Source organism: Vigna unguiculata, chromosome 8, assembly GCF_004118075.2.
Source record: "Vigna unguiculata cultivar IT97K-499-35 chromosome 8, ASM411807v1, whole genome shotgun sequence".
Taxonomy (NCBI): Eukaryota; Viridiplantae; Streptophyta; class Magnoliopsida; order Fabales; family Fabaceae; genus Vigna; species Vigna unguiculata.
The window spans coordinates 31,514,346-31,532,363 of record NC_040286.1 but is presented as its reverse complement, the minus strand read 5'-3'; the positions used below and the strand labels follow the sequence as shown (position 1 = coordinate 31,532,363).

Genomic DNA, 18,018 nt, shown 5'->3' with positions numbered 1-18,018 from the left:
AATTAACATTACTTTTTATATTATGTCAAATATATGTGTATTTTTTTCAATCCAGAATTCAGGGGAAATCCAGAGCAATTTCTTAGATTATTGAGATGTACTATTAAGTAAAAGATAGAAAGAGTTTTATTTTACCTCATTGGCTTTTTTTCATAATGATATTTTTTTACTAAAGATATATTATTAGTATTTTTTTTATTTAATTTTCGAATGTGACAGACAGCCCGTGGTGGTGTATAAAAGGGAGTGAGTCCTCCCTCTGCGGGGTTATGAGACCTGACAGGAAGGGAAATTGAAGAACCTTGCCTCTCTCACTCTTAATTTCGATCCTTAAGTCTTTTTCATAACCGTCATTTTTGTTATTTGTACGCCATAGCCATAACATAAACCCTCTTTCTTTCTACATCCATCTCTATTATCTCCCGTGACCTATTAACTTCCATTTCCAACATTTGTGGCTCTCTTCAACCGCGTCACCTTCATCACACCCGTGTATATATATATACACTACAAGACGACGTCGTAGATCAATTCGGAAATAGAAACCGTAGTTCAAAGCAAAATTGACATCGCTTGATCATAATAATAATAGTATCAGCAGTTTCCTGGGAGTTTATTTTATTTTATTTTTTTATTTTCTTTTGAAAATGACGGGGAAGAAGAATGTGAAGGCGGCGTCAAAGGAAGAGGAAGAGGAAGGGAAGCAAACGACGACGTCTTCGACTCCGCTTTCTCATTCGCGGTCGTTGTCTTCGTCGTCATCGTCTTCCGCTGAGAAAGAGTACGAGGTGCAGGACCTGCGGGACCGATTGAAATCATCGAGAGGGAGCCGGTTCGATCTGATAGAGAATGAGTTGGGACTCAACTCAAGATGGAGCAAGTTCAGTCGCCAAGCTCTTCTCCAGGGAATCTGTGGCTTCTCCAAGGACTTCGTCATTCATCCTGATAACAGGTTTCGTTTGCTTCAACTTCCTCTCTTTCTTCCTTTCAATCAGGATTAGGTTAATTTATCAATAATTTACTGGTTGGTTACTCAGTGATCATGGTTTTAATCATCACAATCATGGTTTATTTTTATTACTCCCTCCCCTTCAAAATTATTTGCCAGAAAAGAATAATAAATATAACATTCTTTTTTCTAATTTCAATAAATTAGTTACTGCTTTTTATTTAACTTTGTTTTTTTTTTCAATTTAACACGATAAATATATGTTTAAATTATTTTTAACGTGTTATGAAAATGAAAGGTATACTAAACATAATAATACACGTGTTATTGAACTTTTAAAAAGACAGATAAAAAGAAATAGACTTTTTCTAGAAGTATAGGAAGTAATGCTATTTTTATTCAGATAGAAACAGAATGAAATAAATACTTCAGCTTTAAGTTTAATTGAACTATTAATATTTTTTTTTCCTTGTCGTTTTTGTGATGATATTTAATTTTTGAGATTTTTTATCCTTATTATTTTAAAAGTTGAATGTATGTGTACTAGCCATAGCTTAATATAATTTTAAACATATATAATAATTTATATTTGTAATAGTTTGTGTTGATGATAATATAAAACATATAGTATATTCTTCTAGTTTTAGTGTTGTCTTGTTAATTTATTTATTAACTTTATATTTGATGTTTAAGAAAAAAGTTATGACATTTATATATGAACCTGACACTCTATACATTAATTTTTTCCATAAGTAATAAATATTTATGAAAAATAAAATATTTCTTCCATTAGTATGTGCATAAGATAAAAATTAAAATTTTGGAAATGAATATGACATATATTTTAAAAATTAAATTATTCACGAATTAAATTTTACTTTTCAAGTAAATTTATCTTTTCTTCTAAAAATATTTACAGAGAATTTTATGTAAACATACTCGTTATATTTTAAATATTTTTTTCTAAATGCTGGATGTTAAGATATGCAAATAAAACCAGCGAAGAAAATTCACTTAGTAATAAAATATAAAGTGCAATAAGTTAATAATAAGTAAATAATAGCTGCATTAGTAAAATCAAAATATAGTTAATTAATGACGTGCTGAGTTAAAGACATAAAATGTTAAGAAATAGATACGGTACGGGCTTCAACAAGGTAGGCTTGAATCTTGTTGCTATATGATTCCATCAATTTGATCAGACAGCAGTGATCTATTAAGTGGGGTGTAGGGAACGGTGGTTGTGTTGAAAGAGAACATGTGAGATGTATTTAGGTTGGATTAGATGTAGGCAAGTTTGAAATGAAGGTTCATTTCCCTCCCGCCACACGCGGCATGTGCTGGCTGGGTCCGTAATTCATGTGATTTTGCTTCGTTGTCCATCTTATCATAACCATCTACTTCATTAGTCATAGTTTACATTTTTTATATTTTTATATAGTTTCAATTTTATTAATTTCTCATCAAGCTGTGTGCATCAAGTGACTCATACATTTTACACTTGGACGGGCTATATTCTTTACAAACTCACACTGTGTACAACCACTCTATCAAAATGATTTTTTTTTTCACTTTTTTTTCTTAGGAATAATAATAACAATATATATTAAATTTTCATTTAATATAAATGTACATATAGTTAACGTAATTTGTTAAAATAATCTTACTGTCAAATTGTAGACTGTCAACAAGATTTTCAACTCCAATTTAGAAGGGAATAATCAACTGTCATTTTTGACATTTACACACTTGATGTTAGGACTGACTTGACACTCATGCTATATAATTATTTATGTCATATTTTGATATCTCAGTTTTGTCTCCACCAGACAGTTGAATATTTGAAAAAAAAAAAACTATATTTAGTACGCAAATCTGATATATATATATATATATATATATATATATATATATATATATATATATATATTCGGGAGTGGGTTTTGGTTTGGTGCGGGAATCCGGAAGGAGAGCTAAATAAGGCCGATCTTTTGTCCTGGGAGAGAAGTTTCCTAAGCTTTATAGAACGAACTCAAACGTGAAGCAGTGAGAATATTTGCCAAGTTCAAAATAAACTTTCTAACAAAATTAATCAGGTTTGAAAATTACTTAAGAATATTTATGAGATTTGCAATTATTAATAAGAAAAAAAAGATTTTGAAGTTAGAAATAATCAGATATTAGAGTCTCACGTTTCATCTTTTGAGCAAGATAGCTCGCTTGCGCGAATAAATTAAAGTAATGAAGCATTACTGATTCTGGTAACCGAACTACTTGATGACCTTGCTTCATATTTTCGATACACATTTCTTTGTTGAATCATAGAGTGTGCTCTCTCACTTAAGAAAACTACTGATAGTTGTGTAAGACGAAATTGTTTGATGCTTATGGTGATGGGCACTGCAGGTGGTACCGGGCATGGACAAAGTTCATATTACTATGGGCAGTGTATTCATCCTTCTTCACCCCAATGGAGTTCGGATTTTTTCGTGGCTTACCTGAGAATCTCTTTATTCTGGACATCATTGGACAAATTGCTTTTTTCTTCGATATTTTCTTGCAATTCTTTGTTGCTTACAGAGACAGCCAGACCTATCGTATGGTCTATAAGCGAACACCTATAGCTCTGCGGTAAACTTTTACTTCTTTTTTCTTCTCTTTAATGATGTTCTTCTTCATGTCATTATTACTGATGCTGTTTATGATTATTATCTAACATCAGTTTCTATTGTGCTCCTGTATAACTATGCCTTTGGTCTTTGAGAAAATCCGCAATTGGTTACAAATATTTTATTTGTAGGTGTCCTTTTTTCAATTGATTTATGTCTTACATGTTTCTTTTCATGTAGGTATCTAAAATCTGACTTCGTATTTGATCTTCTTGGGTGTATGCCATGGGACATCATCTTCAAGGTTATACTTCTTCCAGAAAAACCCAAACTTCTTGAGTCTCTATACTATTTATCTTGAATTGTTTTGACGCTCTTTAACATATCATTTATTAAAACGTCACAGAAAAGTTCCGTAGTATCCTGACATTCTGTCTCAATACTAGAATTTGAAAAGATAAGTTGCCTTTTTCTCTTTTAGCATTTTGTTTATTTCATGGTAATGGAACTTTAGTACTTACGGATATTTGACTTGTCTTTTGTAACGTAATAGAGGTAGTTTTGTCCCTCATAGCAGTGGTATACGAACCATTGCCCTTTACGTGTGTTTCTGTTTTGTATCGAACCGCTTCACAAGTTTTGGGACTTAAGTGTATATTTAGTCATGTTTTTACATCACTTTGCTGCACAAGAAGTCGTGAAGCCTGTTATTAAATGTGAGCTGGTGTAAATTAAATCACTGTGCAACTCAGCTATGATACGAGACTAATATTGGCTAGTTTTAGACGTTACCTGTACAGAAAATGGCATTTGATATGCTAAAATGTCAACAGCTTTTTGTTTTGATATCTAATTTTGTTGCAATTTCTTTGTTATTGAAGGTTTGTGGACGAAGAGAGGAAGTGAGGTACCTTTTGTGGATCAGATTATACCGGGTGCGGAAAGTCACAGGTTTTTTCCACAAGTTGGAGAAGGACATACGTGTCAATTACATTACTACCAGGATTGTGAAACTGATAGTAGTCGAACTCTACTGCACCCATACAGCAGCCTGCATTTTCTACTTTTTGGCTACTACACTACCGGAATCACAAGAAGGGTACACATGGATAGGAAGTTTAAAATTGGGTGACTATAGTTATTCACATTTCAGAGAAATTGATCTTTGGAAGCGCTACACAACATCTCTGTATTTCGCTATCGTTACTATGGCAACAGTTGGTACGTTTTTTTATGTTATTCATTCAGCAAAATCGATTTAGTTTGTTCTTCTTTATTAGTTATTATAATTCTGCCTATATCATGGTATGTGGTCAAAGTTAACATAGCCGGTCCAACTCGGAGTGAAGCGGAGGGTTGTTTTTAGGCAATTGATAATCAAATTCAAATTTAGAAAAATCTCTAAGACATTGATCGATGAGTCTTTTCTTCACCCTTTCTAGTTGTACAAAAATAGAACGAACACGCTGAAGGAGAAACAATTAGAAAAAGATATTATCCAATTAAATAGATTTAGTGATAAATTCGTATGTTAGAGTCCAATTGGACGGTTCAATCACTGTAACAACCCTTGCTAGCAGGATAAGGTATGGTCAGTGTTGTTGGTCTTTAGTAAACCATCGAATTCTACTCATAAACTTGTCACGGTTGCTTGATGGTTGTTGCTTTTAAAAATAAAGCAACAGAACAGTTTTGTCACCGATCAAATCTCTAAAGCACTCGAAATTGTTACCTCAAAAGCACCTGTGGTGCTATGAGATTACTGAATGGTGAACCATAGCTAATATCTGCTATCGCTGTTACCTTTTCTGCATCTGCTGAAGCTTTTATAGTTTGGTAATGAATAAATGGACGGACAATAGTCAGAAACTCTTCTGGTCCCTGGATATACTTGTAAGCAAAAGTTCATGGAAACATTTTTGCTTACATGGATTTCAACAAAATCTTCCTCCACCTTAGCTTAAGGTTATAGATTTCTTTCTCCTAGTAACGCGACAAAAAATAGCCCTCTACTCTATCCCCACTTCTTGAATTTGAAAGCTCCTAGAATGCTTCCCAAACTCTTCCTTTTTTCTAACAAAAATTGCTTTTAGTTTTGGACAAAGATAACATTTCAAATCTGTTATTTGTAAGTATAAAGCTCTCAGCAATTCGGAAAAACAAAGGATATTAGAAGGATAAAACCTCACTTGTTACATTCTTTTGGAGTGGCTTAGCTTACCGTTTGAGTGATATATTAGGATAAGAAAAAAATAGTCTTCTTAATTCATGGAATGTCCAGCAGAATAAGTAAATTTGCAGTAGTTTTAGACTTGTCTGTGGTAATTGCTCGTGTCCCAAGTAGGGTGCTACTGTATGTATTCGTTAGTTTACATTGTTTTTAGCGTAGCTTCATAACAACATGTTTGGATACTTTAAAACATTGGTGAGTGATCTTTCCCCAATAAAGCTTGACTCAAATAAAAATAAAGCAGAAAAATCATCTGAACTTATTTAATACAAAATCATTTGATTTGAAGTATTTCTCTCAAATTGTGATGAAGGAATTAATATATTTCAAAATCTTACTAAATTAATTTTTAAGATTTAATGAAAAATTATGTATTAAGTTTTAGTTGAAACGTTGTTAGTGGATTTCAAATAAATCAATCACAACAAGCTTATTTAAATAAATCAAATTAAACAAATATCAAGAAATTTCAGCAAATAAATTACAATTAATAGGTCACCTTGTGCTCACCTCATGACTTCATTGCAATCAATTACAAGTAAGGTGCTTAATCAGTTTCCAACGAGGATAAGTTATTAATAAAGTTGATTAGTACTTCGTACCATTGTCTTGGTGCCTTAAATCAATTATAAATTGTAAAGGTAATTTAAATACATGCAATCTGTTCAAACTAGAAAAACAAAATTTTCACTTGTTCAAAAACATTACACTCATCACCAAATCTAAAAAGACTAACAATTTTAAATGGTTATAAATTCCAGATAAACATATTTTTTCATAGATATCTGCAGATTTTTTTTCAAAATGTATGTTATGTTGTCTCTTTTTAAATTTCCCTGAATGAATCATGTTTGTGACCATTTCTTCCACAGGCTATGGAGATATACATGCAGTAAATTTGAGGGAGATGATATTCATAATGATATACGTTTCATTTGATATGATTCTTGGTGCCTATTTGATTGGTAACATGACAGCTTTGATAGTCAAGGGGTCAAAAACTGAAAAGTTTAGAGACAAGATGACAGACCTTATGAAATATATGAACAGAAATAAGCTTGGAAGGGATATCCGTGAACAAATTAAAGGCCATGTGCGCTTACAGTATGAGAGTAGCTACACTGAGGCTGCTGTCATTCAGGATATCCCTATTTCTATTCGAGCTAAGGTAATAAGAGAAAAAATGACTTTGATCCTCATATGTGGTCAATTATGGATGTCACCCTAGTAATTATCATCATTTGTTTCAAGACGTTACAATTTTATAGTTTTCCCACCTGCTTCTATATGATTTTTAACATTTCTTCACATTTTGTTGGTTTTTATGAATCACCTCCTTACTTTTTGTCTGTTTAGATTACTGTTGTCAAAGTTCTGATAAATGTACTAGTATACAAGTATGGTAACGTGTAAGGAAGGAAAATCTACAATAGATGTATAAAATGCTATTTGAAATGTCAGTTTAGTGTTGAAAGTAACAGTTTAGTGCTAAATGATTTATCATTTCATCAAGTTCTTAGTGGTGTATGTTGGAAAAAATCTGCAGACAACTTTTTCCCAGCATAGAGTATAATTTGGTGCTTATACATAAAATAAAGAGAAAGTCTCGTAATATGATAACGCAGTCAGTACTAGCTTTGAATTATACCTTTAGACAAGGACATATTTTATTATTTCCGTCATTTTGATCACGGATGATGTAATGATCTGATTACCTTTTGCAGATATCTCAAACATTATACTTGCCATACATTGAAAAGGTTCCTCTTTTTAAAGGATGCTCTGCAGAATTCATCAACCAGATTGTAAGTAACGTTTTTCCGTTGCCTAACATGTCAATATGAAATGGAATTAATATTATCTGTATTTTTTGCATACAGAGTTCTCTTTCAACTTTGTACTTTTACTATAATCTACAAATTACAACGAAAACTGATATAATCAGCCCTTTCCCGCTCTTTTTTGTTTGGCAAGTAATTTTTTTGTTCTATAGACTTTTTAGCACTGGAACATGTTTATTCTCATGCCATTAGTCCTTCTGGTAAACTGGATATTGTTATCAGTGTTTTAAGTTTTTTGTAGATTCCAGTTACTTTTTTCTCTGCAATCTATGTAATCAACAACAATTTCATCCTTGAAGGACTTGATTGAACGAGAATACTAACTGCACAAAATATATCTAATTGACTGAAATAATCATATTTACTAGGATTTTTGTTATGACCAGATGTACCAATAATGAGAGTTTTTCTTTTATCGTCCATTATCTTCTTAGTGTGTAATGTTGAAGTGATTATAGTTTATGTTCTTCTGATCTTTCAGGTTATTAGGATCCATGAGGAGTTCTTTCTTCCAGGGGAAGTTATAATGCAACAAGGAAATGTTGTAGATCAACTATATTTTGTCTGTCATGGAGTGCTGGTATGATTTTATATTTCCACATTCACTTCTACAATTGCTCAATTTCTCAATTGTTATATTTTTCTTGTGCTAAGGTTTCTGATTTTTTTTTAATATAGTCATGCTGCTATTCATATCGTTTTCTTACTCTGTATTGCATACTTTAAGAAAGTATTCGCATGAACAAAGGGCCCGAGAATCTTGTAAATTTTCCACAAGACAAAATATTCATGTCCAAAGTAGTCTATGATACAGGAAGCTTCGTAGAATTTTAGAACTGATTCATAAAGAACATTCTAGAGACAAATTTCATTTTTTTTTTTGTTTTTTGAGTGCCCAAAGCTGTTTCAATGCAGGAGGAAGTAGGCACAGCTGAAGATGGATCTGAAGAAACTGTTTCACTTCTGCAGCGTCACAGTTCATTTGGAGAAATATCTATTCTTTGCAACATTCCTCAGCCATATACTGTCCGCGTTTGTGAACTGTGTAGACTCCTGCGACTTGATAAACAATCATTTACAAATATCCTAGACATATACTTTTATGATGGAAGGAAAGTATTAAACAACCTTCTAGAGGTAATAATTTCATATATGCTATTTCTCGAATCCTCTTCCTTTTGTAGTTTCTGATTCTGACATGAATTAAAAATACTCTATGCTACTCTCTAGTTGAACGAGCAATGGATGTATCAACTTACACATTGAAGATTGTGGTTTACTAATTTCTCATCATGAGACACCTAATTTTTTTTCTTATTTTATAGGGAAAAGAGTCTTTTCGAGGTAAGCAGTTGGAGTCAGACATCACATTTCATATTGGAAAACAAGAAGCTGAGCTTGCTTTGAAGGTCAATGGTGCAGCTTTTCATGGGGATCTACATCAGCTCAAAGGCTTAATTCGAGCTGGGGCTGATCCCAACAAAACAGATTATGATGGAAGGTCACCACTGGTAAGGAACTTGCAACTTGTTATGATGTCTTACAAAATTTTGTTGCTTTCTCTTCATCTATGATGTTTCTGGCAAATAATAACTTAGCAACATGTGGATTCTATAACAAGAAATACTTTCCTGATATGAACCCCTTTTTGTTTTTCCGACAGCATCTTGCAGCGTCCAGAGGACATGAAGATATCACACTTTTCCTTATTCATGAACATGTAGATGTCAATATTAAAGGTAATTGTCAAACTTATTAAATTTCTACGAGTTACTTTGATTTTGGCTGACGAACTGACACAGCCATCCCTATTTGGTAATTTATAGATAACTTCGGGAACACGCCCTTACTTGAAGCAGTTAAGAATGGAAATGATCGGATTGCTTCTTTACTTGTTAAAGAAGGGGCCACCATGAAGGTCGAAAATGCTGGTAGTTTTTTGTGTACAGCAGTTGCAAGGGGAGATTCAGATTACCTTAAAAGACTTTTATCCAATGGCATGGATCCTAACTTAAAAGATTATGATTACCGAAGCCCTCTGCACATAGCTGCAGCTGAAGGTTTATACTTCATGGCAAAGCTGCTATTAGATGCCGGGGCTAATGTTTTTACCAAAGACAGGTATCATTCATCACACTTTCCTTTTTCTGCCATGTTTTCTCTAATTTCAAGTCTTACTCAATATAGTTTCTGTACTTTTCTTCTTCCCTCACATGATTTTGCCGAAATAGCATAACAGAAAGTTTCCTTCATTTTCATTTTATTACAAACAGATGGGGAAATACCCCGCTTGATGAAGCCCGGATGTGTGGAAATAAGAATCTGATCAAGTTGCTGGAAGATGCAAAATCTGCTCAACTGTTAGAATTCCCATATTCCTCCCAAGATTTTACAGGTACTACTACTGACATTGTTTCTTTTTGGACAATGTTTTACACCTTTTCTCTTAATTCTCTGCTTAGTTTTCTTTGTTAAATTTTAATTTTGGGGTTAACTTTATTATAGTTCCTTAACTGTATTGTCTCTCAATCATTGTTCCTTCATTGTCTCTCAAACACAATGTTTAAGAAAAACAATTACATGAATGTTATGCATCTAGTTCTACCTCTTCCATGAAGAGCTAGCAGACTAAAAAACATTATTGTTCCAATTGATGTGCATATGTTTTTGTTGTTATGCCTGACCATCTCTATTTTTTGAAGACTCTAGTTCACTAAGTGCTGTAAACCTTAATTTCATCTATCTTTTTCAGATAAAATGCACCCAAAGAAGTGCACAGTCTTCCCTTTCCATCCGTGGGATCCGAAAGATAATAGAAGACATGGAATTGTACTATGGATTCCACATTCCATCGAAGAGCTAATCAAATCAGCGGCAGAACAAATAAAATTTTCTGGCCATTCTTGTATTTTATCAGAAGATGGTGGCAAAATTACTGATGTGGACATGATTAAGGATGGTCAGAAGCTGTACTTAGTCCATGAAACACATTAATGCCTCTTTACAACCATATAACAAAGTGCCTCTAATGTGTTGTGCGTTCTAGAAATTAGCACATAATTCGATCTTATTAACCGCACAATAAGTGTCGTATAGTGATTTAGATCAAATAATGTGCTGATGATGTGCATGTGCAGTTCGTGCTGATGAAGTGCTCAATAGTTGTTAGTTGTGTAGCACACGTCAGAGTTCAGCTGGAATATATATCAAAGATTAGGGTGTTGATTTCATTGTACTAATTGGTCCCTCGTATTTATAGTTTACATATAAATAGTAACTCCTCAACAATTGAGTTTTAGAATTTGGTAGAGTTCTGGTAACGTTAAAAAATGAATACATTAATTAAAAAATGCAAGCATTCAGTAACTTTTCTTTAAATAATTTATCACGTTCTACAAAATCAAACCTTGACTAAAAAATCTGTTACCAACTCCTCAAGCGTTGCGTGTTTAGTCTTGATCGTGTTTTTAAGTGTTTTAGTTAACTTCAACTGTACGTAATCAACCCAAAGCTTGTAACCGAACAAGTTCCGTAGCATAACGTAAATCATTGTCTACTTAATTACACTCTCCTGGAATTCATTTAATTAAAAAAACCTTGTTTATGAGGTCATTGGTTCGAAAATTTTCTTTGTTTTTCTTGTCTGAGCATTAAGAGATAGTTAAATGAATCAAAGGGAAACAAATTGATTGTGAAAGTTACATTCATATGCTTTAACTCGAACTTGGCCTACCTGTTTTCAAGCTGATAAGACTGATGCAAATGAAATTCACCACCATTGAAATCAATCTGATGCAAGCATGCATGCCCCAAATGTTATACAGATACTGGATTTTGAAAGTTACGCTGTTGATGAATAATTGGTCGATAAGTCTGAGAAAAAAGTTAATCATAGACACAGATGCCCCACCAAGTCATGCTCCAGTCTCACTCACCTCAGGAAGACAGGAACAAACTAAGTTCAGGAAATGAAATCAGTGTCCCCAACAACACCATCCTCAATTTACGGCCATATTATTAAATATCAACTCAGCTAAAATCGGTTGTCTCTTTATCATTGTAATGAAGAATAAATTATTCTGTATTATACATTCATCATTCAGAACAGCAATGTTTGAGTCACATTTAACAACGTTTGTTCTCTCTCTTCCTCACAGTGCAGTACTAAATTTTCTTGTACTCCAGAAGTCAACAATAACAATCCTAATAATCAACTAACACAATACAAGAAGCTCTCGAACAACATCAACTTAGAAAATAAAAAATGACTCGTAGAATACTATTAAAAACTCTATATCACCATCTTCAAAACTCTAATCCAAGATCCCTTAACATATGCGTTGAATTTGACGAAAGTGCTTTTGAGCTGCCACGTTAGCAGAGACTGATGCATCATCGTCTTTTTTCTTGTTCAACTCACTTTCCTCGGACACTGTGTCGCAGTGTGGTTGAGAAGCAGTGGCAGCAACAAAAAGTTCCATGAAACAGCTTAAAAGAGGCAAAGCTGAACACAGAAGTAGTCCCACTCTGATGATATTATTCATCGCTAATTGTTCCACAAAGTTTAGATCAATTTTTGATAAGTTTTTGTGGTTTAAGCACTGCAGAGGGGAAGCTTTATAGTGGTGGGAGAGAGTCGAAATGAAAAGTCTCCAACGTGTTGAGGAAGGTAGAGAAAAGTAAAACTCTCGTGCTAGCCTATGGTCTAGAGTCACTGAATCCATTTCATGATTACAACAAATTCAGCATGACTTGCAAAAGTAATGACTTTGATTTGAGCTAAAATAAAATTCCAAGCAGAAAGAATTTTCTTTGCTCGTGCCTTGGGAAGGAAGAAATTTGTTTCGTTCTTTGTTGGTCAACATAGCCACCTTAAAATATGAAGTGGATAATATCATTTTTAGGAGAGAAAATAGGAAAAAGCAAGGAAAGAATACATCGACATGACTAGATGAAAGGAAGAGAAGTTTTTTTTTTTTTTTTATGCATTGCACTAGTTAATTATTACAAAAATGTTAGAATTCCAACAAGAAAAACAGAGAAAAATAAATTCCACGACATCATCTGATATGTTTTAAAATTTCATAAGATAATAATATCTTCAGATATTTCTTATCTTTCGAACATATATTAAAATGATTCTTTCCCTGTTAAGCAAGAAGAATCTCAAAATTTAAATCATGATTTCGTGTGAAGTTTGAAATTTTGACAAGTTGAGTTGACGAGAAAACATTTAACTAATCTAATTATCTGCAGTGGCAGATTCAAGAAATAATGACAGCTTGTGAAAGACTCATTTAATGGAAGTCTCTTTCACTCTGCAGAATAATTGTAATGATATTAACAGAAACCTCGGAAATTTATTGAGCAATAATCTTGATAGCTCCCAATTATGAATTCGGCTTTTCTCATGAGATTCATGCAAATTTATTCCCTTCACTTAAATGCTCTTTGGATTTCCATTGTCAAAGTAAAAGCCACTAATCATAGGATAGAAGTTACTGATTCAACCTAAAATGAAGGAAATTTATTGTTATCGATAACTTCAACCGTGTTTAAGAAAAAGTGCTAAGATGTGTTCTTTTGAGAAATATATTTTATTTTTAAATTATTTAAAAAAACTATCTTTCGTTCATAAAATAAATTATGTATTCATTTTATCCTTATATTTTATGAAATCATGTTTACAATAAATTAAATGTGATTATATTATAGGTTATTGTAGAGCTTAATTTACATAACAAACATGTCACTTAGATATATCATTTAATTTAAATATAAAAAAAAATTAAATTGTTTAAAAGTAAAAAATATATTTAACATTTTTTTTCCAATACCGTCTCTTTATTGTTCGAAAGAAGTATTACAAGAATCATCTTTACAAAATTGACATATATAATAAAGAAAGATATATCCTTAGTTTTATACTATAATAAAATTTGATCTTTAATTTATATGGATCTCTGTTATAATAAGTTTTTAGAATAGAAGTTTGTGTAGTATTGAAAAGGTTAATGAGTATTACATCATTCCACATAGACAGAAGATTATAGAGGAAATTTATAGTGTTTGTATGTGGCGATAGTAACAGAGGGCGTCTTTTAATTGTATCCGGAAGACAAGGTAGAACAAATTTGTCACAGGGGTTGGCATGTGATGTGAATACATCATTCATCTTTTTATTTATTTAATAAATCTATACTTATGGTTCAAATAAATTTATCCTATAAATGCAATTTAGAAAATATAACCATATTTTGATCTATTCTTTTACCTAATTTTAATTTATTATTTTAATCACTCTTAAATTATTATATTATATCACTAAAAAGTAAAAATAAATAATTATAAAATATTGGAGACATAAAAAATATCAAACCACCCACAAAAATTATTTAAAATTGATTTTTTATTGTCTAAAATTGTATTTTTTTTAATATTTTTTATTGTTTGAAAATAAGTATCATGTGCGAAAAAAATCAAAGAGTAAACGAAATTTCTTTTTACATTTTTTTTTTTTTGAAAAAGATGGTATATATGAAAAGGTTTAGGTTTAATTAAAAATAAGGGTAAAAGTGGAAATATAAAGTGTGGGAGTGTATGAGTAAGTGTGTGGGTACATGAAGTAAAAGCTTCAAAAATGGAAATAATGGGGGAATTGGGGTGCAAAATAAAAAGTTACACAATACAAGAAGTTCTCGAACAACAATCAAGATTTACACATGATTGTCTCCAAACTTATTCATAAACACACTCCCCACAGTTTCTTAAAAAGTCTAGCAACATCAACGGAGAAAATTAAATTATGACTCCTAAAATACTATTCAATGAATTCATACACAACTAATAAACTCAAACAATAAATCATAAACAATTTATACCTCACAATTTCTTTCATCAGTTAGTCTCAACCACATCATCAAAAGTGTAACACCCTATCTAGGATGTCATTAACATCTTATCAAATGACTTAATCATAATCAAAACTTAACTATGAACAAAAAGTTCAAAATCTTTATCAAATTTCAAAATCAAACTCAGTAAAAAAATGTAATTTATCAAATAAGCCAAATATAAAATAGAGTTAAATATCTCTAATACATTATTCTACCAAAATAAAACTCTTTCTACTAAAATCTCAATACATCTCCTAACTGTTGTGTATCTTTAATTGCATTTGCATTATCATTTGCTCATGTATAAAAATATGATCATTGTAGTCACACACAAACAAAAGAGTGAGCTAACATACACACAATCAACCTTAAAATCATAATTCACAATCGAACAATATAAAAATCACATCATATGCTTCGACCAACATTCTAACCGCACTCATGATCATATCCTATCGTTCATAACACATGCAATCTTACAAAACAACTCAAAAAATTTATTAAAGCAACACTGCAACCACTTATGACCTTACACACCAACTCAACACACAAATGATCTTAGCGCAATGCATCGACTCATACAAAACTACCCGATAAAATACTTTTGCAATTATCACACATTCCCACAACGTTTCCACTTTCCAGCCTCTTACTCTCCCATAACTAAGCAAATATTAGGTTATCAACTTTAACTCGCACATGTAACTTACTAATTATTCATTATTCACTAAAGTTAGAATGTGTCACTACTCCCAAAGTCTTATGGATGAAGTCTACTCCCCACTGCTCTCTCGGAGAGACTTACGAGCGAAGTTCACCAGTTGTATCAATACGCACAATTTACCAATTATTCATCCCACAAAGATAAAATCTCTCATATTCACTAGGACAGAGTCCACTCCCTACTGTTCTCCAAGAGACATACGTGGTGAAGTCCTTAAGTTCCATTTCCCACCACTCTCTCAGAAAGTCTTACGAACGGAGTTTCGTACCTTTTTGTTGAGTCATCCACCTATCCACACACCTTTTCATCTTTTCAAATCCCTCAAAACACACACACACGCACACGCGCGCACACACAGAGAGCTTATATAAACTACACCATCATCTTTTTTTATACCAATTTTGATACAACAAAGATAAATATACTAAAAGAACATTTTCGTATATACCTAGAATATATTTTTTGTTTTTTGTTATTTTTCTGTTGTACCTTCAAAACACATTAATAAACATTGATTTTGAAATTTTAAAGTATATTAACAAGAGTACTAATATAATTATTTTTTTAATAGTCAACATAGAACACATAAAAAAATCCAAGGAACATCCATAAATATCTGATGCAACCACTAATCATTGTTCACCTTAACTTAAACTATGATAAAATAACTAAAAAAGATCTTCACAAATTCTGCAAAAACTAAAATAATAAAACAAACAGCCGCAAATACCAAAATAAACTAACTTAAACTCTTCTTTGCTTGAGGAGATAATAATAATAATAATAAATCTATAATTACTCTAATAAAAGGAATCAAAACCGCAAATTTGCCAACTTTTTTCATATATATATATATATATATATATATATATATATATATATATATATATATATATATATATATATATTTTGTACCACAAAGTTCCAACTTTATCGTATAATCTAAATATATATCTTTAACTAAAGTAATACACAGCCCATGAGGTATAAATATTCCATCGAGGAGCCTAACCTTTAAATGCGATCACAACCACATGATCTTCCAAATTCGTGCTAAAGTCCTATCATCCAAACATTCATCAAATGTTGAACGGAGCATTTTTACATTGAATTTCACTAAAATACCAATTTTGCTTGATATAGGTCCATCCAACACTCTAATAGGTGAAAATAACACCGATAAGAAAAGAGGGGTGAAAATAGCATTTGAATGAGTATGTATTAAAGCAAATTCCAAGAATAACTATATAAACAATCCCATTTAACGAAAAACACATTAGAAATTCAAGAAAAATTTTCAAATATAAATTAGTCGATGGTTGATAAATAAAAGAAAATTATTTTTGTAGAACAAAAAAGTTTTTCAAATGAAACAAAAATTAATAATAATTGAATAAATAAGATAATTTTTTATATTATCTAGTAAATGAAAGGTTATGATATTGAACACTTAAATTGAGAGTGTTAAATATTTTCATATAAAAAAATATATATAATAAATAAAAATATTAGAAAAGAATAGAAATATTCAATTGTGAAACATAAAAAAATATTTAAAACATTTATTATTTGAAGATAATTGCATAAAGGTTGTGATAGATGAAAAATATCTTGGAAATGCGATTGAATTTCTTGACAAGTCAAACAATTAGAAGAATTAAACATCAAAAAGAGTATAATATATATATATATATTTATTTAATAGACTTAAGATTTTAAAAATTTAAGCAGGGATGGGGATAAGGCAGAAATAGGTATTATGACGGATACGGACGGGGATATCACATACATATAATAGATTGCTTTGTTATTTTAAATTATTGAACTTATCAATAACTAAATCAAAACTAAGATTTTCAGTCATATTTTTTCCAATATAAATAATTATATTGTGTGTAAGAAATGTATTTTCCATTTTATTTCGTAATCTTGTTTGGATGATGATCATAAAACAAAAATCATTCGATTAAAGTAAAATGTATTTCTTATTTTTGTCAAAGATTGATATATTTCAAAGATGGTTAATAACAATCAAATACTAAAATTGAAATTTTAAACTAATTTATTATTATATGTGATATTGACAACTTGTCACCAAATTATTAATAAATAGTAAGTGAGCAAGTAAAAAGGTGATTATTATTTTTTTTCATGTTTTTAAATTCAATAGTTATTTTAGTTTTATCTATAACAAAACCAATTTTTTTATCCCTCATACTTTAAAACAATATATATATATATATATATATATATATATATATATATATATATATATATATATATATATATATATATATATATATATATATATATATATATCCTAACCAGGGTCCATCATTGACCAGAAATCTTGTCAACGAAAAGGTATTCTGTTGGAATCATATAGGCGAACCAAGTATCTTCTAAATTTTTTAATTTTTTTTTAAATTCTTATGATAAAACTTTCAATGTTTAAAAAATTGAGAAATTTTAAGAAGTTCACAAAATCACTAAGCAAAGACTTTGAGGAGTTGAATGATAAATTGATAATTCAACATTTTCATCATATTCATACTCGTACTTTGACATAGAAGATGTATTTTTAGTACATTAAAAAATACATAATATTTATCTTTATCAGTCATACAAGAATTTATAACGTTGATGCAAGAGTTCAGAAAAAAAGTAACTAATATACACAAGTACAAATTTTTTTTTTTAAGCGAGCTTGTGGACCGTGATTCGCGCGGGTTGCTGACTTCGGCGGGATGGACCACTACTGGCCTCCAG

General features: G+C 31.1%; 1 protein-coding gene across 1 annotated transcript; it reads left to right on the top strand.

The window, feature by feature from the left end:
* Window positions 1-260: 260 nt before the first annotated feature.
* On the top strand, window positions 261-10,917 carry LOC114194645 (potassium channel SKOR-like). Its single transcript, XM_028084994.1, has 13 exons — window positions 261-952; window positions 3,356-3,580; window positions 3,799-3,862; window positions 4,440-4,779; window positions 6,661-6,956; window positions 7,513-7,593; window positions 8,111-8,209; window positions 8,545-8,766; window positions 8,955-9,140; window positions 9,293-9,368; window positions 9,456-9,750; window positions 9,903-10,024; window positions 10,382-10,917. Exons 1-13 carry the CDS (start codon window positions 648-650, stop codon window positions 10,621-10,623), a joined length of 2,553 nt encoding a protein of 850 aa, XP_027940795.1. The 5' UTR covers window positions 261-647; the 3' UTR covers window positions 10,624-10,917.
* Window positions 10,918-18,018: the final 7,101 nt, after the last annotated feature.

Bases quoted from the DNA above. Each gene is read 5' to 3' on its own strand.
- LOC114194645 (XM_028084994.1), top strand. From the start codon at position 648: ATGACGGGGAAGAAGAATGTGAAGGCGGCGTCAAAGGAAGAGGAAGAG. The intron at 7,594-8,110 runs GTAAGTAACGTT...CTGATCTTTCAG, and splicing joins CAGAATTCATCAACCAGATT to GTTATTAGGATCCATGAGGA. The intron at 8,210-8,544 runs GTATGATTTTAT...GTTTCAATGCAG, and splicing joins TTGTCTGTCATGGAGTGCTG to GAGGAAGTAGGCACAGCTGA.